Source organism: Parambassis ranga, chromosome 10 (genome assembly GCF_900634625.1).
Source record: "Parambassis ranga chromosome 10, fParRan2.1, whole genome shotgun sequence".
NCBI lineage: Eukaryota > Metazoa > Chordata > Actinopteri > Ambassidae > Parambassis > Parambassis ranga.
The window spans coordinates 17592594-17599701 of NC_041031.1; the positions used below are offsets into that span (position 1 = coordinate 17592594).

General features: G+C 38.9%; 2 protein-coding genes across 4 annotated transcripts; both read right to left on the reverse strand.

The window, feature by feature from the left end:
- Positions 1–556: 556 nt before the first annotated feature.
- On the reverse strand, positions 557–2449 carry LOC114443023 (uncharacterized). Of its 3 annotated transcripts, XM_028416933.1 has the most exons (6): positions 2241–2449; positions 1823–2131; positions 1430–1741; positions 1178–1315; positions 1019–1077; positions 557–943 (listed from the first exon to the last, which is right to left on the reverse strand). In XM_028416933.1, exons 1-6 carry the CDS (start codon positions 2281–2283, stop codon positions 809–811), a joined length of 996 nt encoding a protein of 331 aa, XP_028272734.1. In that variant the 5' UTR covers positions 2284–2449; the 3' UTR covers positions 557–808. The 3 variants fall into 3 exon arrangements, with proteins under 3 accessions (XP_028272734.1, XP_028272732.1, XP_028272731.1); XM_028416931.1 differs by having other exon boundaries at positions 1178–1312; positions 1430–2131; XM_028416930.1 differs by having other exon boundaries at positions 1430–2131.
- Positions 2450–5591: 3142 nt separating this feature from the next.
- LOC114443056 (signal-regulatory protein beta-2-like) lies at positions 5592–7108 on the reverse strand. Its single transcript, XM_028416962.1, has 5 exons — positions 7054–7108; positions 6603–6929; positions 6162–6518; positions 6007–6086; positions 5592–5711 (listed from the first exon to the last, which is right to left on the reverse strand). The coding sequence occupies exons 1-5, from the start codon at positions 7100–7102 to the stop codon at positions 5592–5594; spliced, it is 933 nt and encodes a 310-aa protein (XP_028272763.1). The 5' UTR covers positions 7103–7108.

Here is a 7108-nt window from a genome sequence, read left to right on the forward strand (position 1 = left end):
ACTGCAAAACAGTGCCAGTCAAAATGCAAAAAACTAAAGTACAAATAAACACAAAAGAAACAAAACCAAACCTGAGGAAGATGGGAGGACAAGGAAACACGGAGGAAGAAGGAGGACGACGAGACAGTGGAAGGCAGAATTCACAAGGGGTTCACATGGGGTTCACAAGGGAAGAACTGACAAAGACAAAGGGAAAGCACAGGGCTTAAAAAGAGGAGAGACGACACAGGTAAACACAATTAGGGAGGAGCAGGTACTAATCAGGAAGGAGGAACAGAAGGAGAGAGGGAAGGACTGAGGAGCAGAGAACAGGAGGGAGGAGGAACAGAATGAGGGAGGGAAGGACTGAGGAGGAGCAGAGAAAGAGGAAATACACTGAAAACTAAATAACAAAATAAACAATATGATCACATGACAAGGAGCCAAAACCCAGGCTCATGACAAAAGTAGACATTTCGTTGCTGCTTTTTGTCAGGTGACACAATTCCAGTATAAATCTGGAGTCCTCTCAAATAGCAACTACATTTCTAACATCCACAATTAAAAATAAATAAAGATATTACATTTAGATAAAAGTATGAGCACTACATCTGGCTAATGAAGCTCAAATTATACAGAGGATGAGCAGAACAGATAAAAGTGTGTATCAGTATAGAATGAGAGAAAATCTCACAGCTAACAACACTAACCATGCACAGATGTCTACACCTCTAGATCTATTATCTTAAACTAAGCATGAATAAAATATAAACAACCTGTCAAGGATTAATATTTTGTAGCTTATCCAAAAGAAATCCAAAGTCCAACATTAATCCAGCCCAAGGGTTTTGACATCAGTGTAGATGCTCTCTTCTTCTGCAGGTCTTGCTTCCTTTGTCCCTGATTTGCTGGTGTTTCTACTGCTGAAGATCGCTGTAGAATAAACCAGCAAGTCCTCATCTGTCTGTGGACACCGACATAATGTTGAAGCTTCATATGTCAGTAGTTAAACATCCAGACATAACATCTTTATAATTACCTGCTGATTCTCCTGATCACCTCTAGTGGCTTCTGGTGTATTAGTTTGCAGAGCAACAGCTGTTTTATAAACCCCCCCCCCAAAAAAAACACATCATTACAGTCATTCTAAATGTTGCTGTCATGTGTGAAAAGTCAGTGAAGGACTGATTTTGCTTACCACCACAATACATGTATGATTTTTCCTTGAGTTTCTTGATTGAATAAAGGAGAATGGCGATAAGAATCAAACTGAAAGCCAAAGCTGCACTTAACAGGCAGAGAATAGTTCTGTCTTTTGAATCACACGGGCTTCCTGCTGACATAAAAAGGAACAAATAATGAAAGTTATTAAAAGAATCATGTGTTGTTGGATCTGCTTTACAGAATACTAAGATAAATACATGACCGTAATTAAACATGGTTCAGTTACCTTCAGCACTGGGTTTGTTGCCAGACACAGTCTCTTTACATGTGGTCACGGTGCAGTTATACGTCCGAGCGTCTGAGGAGCTGAAGTTTCTGAAGTAGCTGTAGAAACATTTCTTTGTTGTCGAGTTGTTTTCATGTTCATCTCCACCTTCAGTGTAATTTAAATGTGAGTCAGCGCTGAAACAGAACACGCCGTTATCTGCTGGACATGTTTTGTTCTCAGAGTCGTGGAGGACTGAACACTGCAGAGTCACTGTGTCTTCAGGACGGACTGGATCTGATGGAGGGGCTGCAGTGAGTGCAGGTCCTGATCCTGAGCAATGGAAAAACAATCCATTGTTTATATAAAATATGTCCCACCTAATGGAAAATGAGGCACATGCAGTTTTTTTACCTTCAATTTTAAGGTGTGTTCTATTTATAAATGTTAAGTCTTGTGTGGATGTTTTCATGCAGAAGTAGACTCCTGCGTCACTTTGTTCTGCTCTTTCAATGTACAGAACAAATACTCCAGTCTCTTTTTCAGTGCTGATGCGGTTATTAAAGTGATTTAAGCTAGATGTTTTCCCTAAGATTTCAGGAACATTTTCAGAAACAACTCTTAACCAATAGAAGGTTCCCAAACCACTGAGGGGACAAGTCAGTTTCACATCGTCTCCAACACGAACAGTTTGTGTCTTAAAGATCTGATTTTCTGTGCAATCTGTAAAAAAAAATCAAAGATCAATGACAAAATCATGTCAGCCTTCTTGTAATCAATCTCTAAACATGATTAAATGTTAAATAAATCAGATCTTTTTAAATGTATTCACCTCCTGCTCTGAACATCAACAGCGAACAAATTATCAGCAGCATTTTCTGGTGATTCCTGTTGTGACAGCTGTGATATGAAGTGTATAAAAAAATGATTCATCTAAATGTAATCACATCTAGTGGGTGGAAACGTGTTTAGAGCAACCTGATTGGCTTGTTGCTGTGTTTCGCTGTACTACCACAGTGGAAAGAATCAACCATCTTTCCAACCAGAACACACGAAACAACACCAGCTGTAAGCCTTTGTCATGTCATATTTTAGTCTCACTGTGGGTTTCTGTAAGTGAAACTTAGACTAAACACAACATCACTTTCGCCAGGCAACGAAACAGACCAATGTTAGCCAATTTAAAGGCTGTGTCTGAGTGTTAAAATACTTCAAAGATATAAGTTAGAACTCAATTTATGAGAAGTTAAAGGAGATGTGACCAAATGCAACTTATGCATTTATGAGACTTTGATCATCTTTTGTTACCTTGAGTGGGCTTCAGATTAAACAGCCTATTTTAGACATGAAATGTTTCCTAGCCATGGCACAATACTCAGGATAAGCTTCTCCACAATGTCACAAGATAACTCTTGGTAGCAACTCACCCCCAACCAGGAAGGGTGATAAACCCTCTTTGCGCAGAGCACCCTGGCCTCAGACATGGTCAGGCTCACTACTGGCTGTATGCTGTTCTGGTACATGCCTGGGGTGATCTGAATATGACCACACCGTCAGCAAAAAGGGGAAGCATCAGTAATCAGATCCTTCAGTGTCTGATTATTCCTGATTTGTGCTAGATGTTACACCTGCTAAGTTCTTTACCACATAAAATCAAAGAGAAACTCAACAAGTGTATTTTCAGTGAGTTTTAGATTAAACTGAGGATAAGAACAGCAGACTATGCTGCATTATACTCACAGAGAGGCTGGACATTTCTAATGAACCTGCCCTCAAAAGGCTACTGTAAGACTGCACACAACGTCACTGGAAGCAGACATCTTTAAGCTGCAGCAACCTTTGTCAGAGTGGGAGATCTTGGTTTGTGGCCTTCATGTGGGTCAACATATTGTTGGCCACAAACCAAAACTTAAAGGTGATCTTAATGCAAAACAACCTGATTGCATAAAACCACAATTCTTTTCCAACCAGGAACCTTCTTCACCCTCAGGAAATCATACAGTTAACAGCGCTATGTGTCCTGTAGCTGCACACACACTCAAGTATTCAGAACAACTGGGACATGTAATTTAAGATTATGAATGAATATATTACTGGTTGGAACTTTGTGTCCTTCTTTGTCCTCTCTGCCTTTTTTTGTATGTGTAACGTATACATACATTCTTAAGGCTGACAAACAAATGATGCATGGAAACTTGGCTGTGGTCGAGCGTTCAAAGAAGGTGTGAACACAAAGGGGCTTTTCTTCCTGTGTCAGTCTCTACTTAAACTCAGGAAGCTGCTCTCACGTGGCAGTTTTTTGGATTTTATGATGCCAGTAAGGCTAAAAGTTCAATATTACCATCATAACAACTTACCCTGTTACAGATAGGAGGTACACACACACACACACACAAACACGGGACTTCAGTGGGTTTTGTGGTAGATGTTGATAGACAAAGACTAAGTTCTGAAGATCTGACAGCCTTGCACAATAAAGGACAATCAGTAAATACTAGTGAATTAATCTCCAAAATATTATAATTAGTACGTTTAGAGTTAGGGTATCTATCTATCTATGTTTTTACATAGATTAAATAATAGATATTTGCATTAATGAGTATTATTATTAATGAGTAAGTCCATTGTGTTAAACTAAAATTAGCTTTCACTTCTCTCTGGTTGAAGATCTCAGTCATTTCATTTCTGAGTTACAGCTCCAGTGAAGTTGGTCAAAGGGTGGAGAAATGTCCCACCACAGCTGTAGTGTGTCTTTAAAGCTACTCTCTGTCTTTGTGCTAGTTTCTGTGTCTCTGACTTTGTGAGCATGTGAAAAAAGTATTTGAGTGTGATTCAGGCATGTAAAACCAGTCAGACTGTATGAGGCCACCAGCAGGTTTCCTGAAGAGTGGTTTGTGTGGTGGCTAATCACCGCCCTGGCACCGCCTGACTGTCTCACTAACAAGAGAAGAAGAAAGAAGAAAGAAGAGAGAATGGTGAAAGAGGTGGAGCCTCAACAGACAGCTACGTCTGTGATGGCTCCCACCTGTTGATTGAACCAGGCTGTGAACATGTTTATTTCCTGTAAAGCTGGAGGCCTGAAGCCACCTGTTGTTGTTTCTGCCCGCTGTAAAAGGTAACACGGCCTTTTTTCAGAGTTTCCAGATGTGATTCTGGTGCTAAGGCAAATCAAAGTGTCAAAATAAAGAGACAATAAAAAGACAAGTGTGCTCAAGGAGTAAAGCAAGTTAAGGCCCTTAAGCTTTAGGCAGCGTATATTCTCTATTTGCACAAAAAAACAAACAAACAAAAAAAAACAAAACAGACTTTATTCTCTAGCTATAGAAATGGTTACATGTTGTTGTAGTTCTAATGTTTCTCACACTTTTACAACTGACCCTTAAATGCTCAGCACAAATCTACACTGCCGACCAATTCTACAAATAGTCAGGGCCTGAACACCAATTCAGTTTGCAAAGTAACAGGTTGGTTTGCTTTTGTTTTCAAAGAAAAACTTTAAGATTGAAAAATGAAAATAAATTCTAATTAATACAATGTTAGTTTAGTGCAAATTGATGGCTTGTAGCTTATAAGCATTTTTAAACAGAATTGTGTTCTTCAAAAGTTGCAGTTTAAAAAAATTAAACTAAAAGCTGTACACCACTAGATGCTCGGTTTTATGTGAAATTTGATTAAAAATGTTTTTTTTTTTTTATTTTAGATACTGTATTAATCCCAGAGGGAAACTCTTTATGGCTGCTGCCAAGCAGTGTCATACAATGACTAGCAAGGCGCGCCACAGACTAGGGTGAAGTGTTGCCCAAGAACACACAACAGTGACTAGGAAGTTGGGATCGAACCACTAACCTTCCGGTTACTAGACAACCCTGCTATACCACTGTGCCACTGTTGTTGTTGTATTTCATAGTGCGACATCAACTTCTATTTGTTAAAATAGAATTTAATATTCCTAAAACTGTCTATTAAGACAAAAATAAGATAGAAAAAAATAAAACCAAAAAATAAACGGTGACCACCACCTATAGCTGAGATAAAAGCTACACAATAACTACACCCACAAGTACAAAATAAAACAAAAAAAGATACTGAAAATGAAATATTCCGCCCCCCCCCTTAGATACTACAGCACTGCCAAAAATTATTAAAAAGCATTTAAAAGTAAAAAGAATAGATTTGAGTAATTCTATAGCTGCCTGGCTCTGCTGTAGACGGTCTCTTCCCCTGCTGGTCGTGTGTTCTCCTTTCTTTTTCCTTTCTTCTTGGTGAAGGTCGCCACAGAATAAACCAACGACTCCTCAGTTCTCTGAGGAAGAACATTACATTTGTGGATGAACATTAAGAAAAATGTGAGACTTTCATTAAATTGAGAATTGATAGTGTACCTGCTGACTCTGCTGATCAGCACAGGCTGTTGCAGCATCTGTTCACAGTGACATTCATCATTATATATGCGGCTGCTTCATTTCATTCACAAATTAAAATAGTAAAATCTGGTCATTTTTAAAAAATATTGTATGAGAGAATTAAAAAATAAAACTTGCATCACCTTTGCAGCAGTCACAACTTTTCCCCCTGATGATGTAAATGAGGAAAGTTACAACAATCAGACTTGCAGCCAAAGCAGCACAAGACACAAAGAGAGCTGTGTTGGCCTTCTGCAGATCCCACATGCTGAGATCTGAAAAATACAAGACCCAAATTAATTATAGCCTGAACTGTATGTTAAAATTACGTTTCAACATTCAACAGTGACCTTCAATGTCCAGTCTTGTCCCATTTCCAAAAGTGATCTCTCCACATGCTGCCACAGCACAGTAGTAAGTCCCAGCATCTGAGGAGCTGACGTTCTTGGAGAAGCTGTAGAAACATCTGTGTGTGGAGCGTGCTGCAGGACTACTCTCACATTTATCAGCACTGTTTCTATCAGAATAAAGTAAACTGGGATGAGATTCACCTGATCCAGCTCTGAACCAGAACACTCTGTGATCTGCAGGACATGTTTTATTCTGAGAGTCAAAGAGGACTGAACACTGCAGAGCCACAGAGTCTCCTGGATGGACCGGATCAGACAGAGGAACCTGAATGACTTCAGTGATGTCAGGTTCAGGTTCTGAGGAAACAAAACATGTTTTAGTCACTTTTTTAAAAGAGTGAATTAAATATTGACTGATAATAAATAAACATCTTTACTCACCTTTAACTCTCAGAAATGATCCAGTTACAAATTCCATGTTAAGCTGTACACTATTCACTTTCATACAGTAGTACACACCGGTGTCAGTTAGCTCAGCTTTTTTAATTTTCAGAATAAAAGTTCCAGGTTCTTGTTTTGTTGTCATGTGAGGAGTCTCATTTACACCATCATAATCAAAGTCATATGTTTCTCCTAAGACTTCGGGCCAGCTTCCAGAAATGAGTCTGATCCAGTACAAAGATGTTCCTTGCTTAGATGGAGGACGGGAACATGCTAGAGTCACATTTTGTCCAATGTCAACTGTCTTTGCCTCAAAATGAAGACCATCTATGCAGACAGAGCAAACACTCATTAACAAATCACATCTACAAGAAATCCAGAGAAATAAATCCATGTTAAACTACTGTAGGAACAAGATAATATTTCTGCAGTAAGTTTCTGTGATACTTACATGTACATACAGCTCTGAGCATCAGCACTAAACACAATATGATCAGCATTTTCTG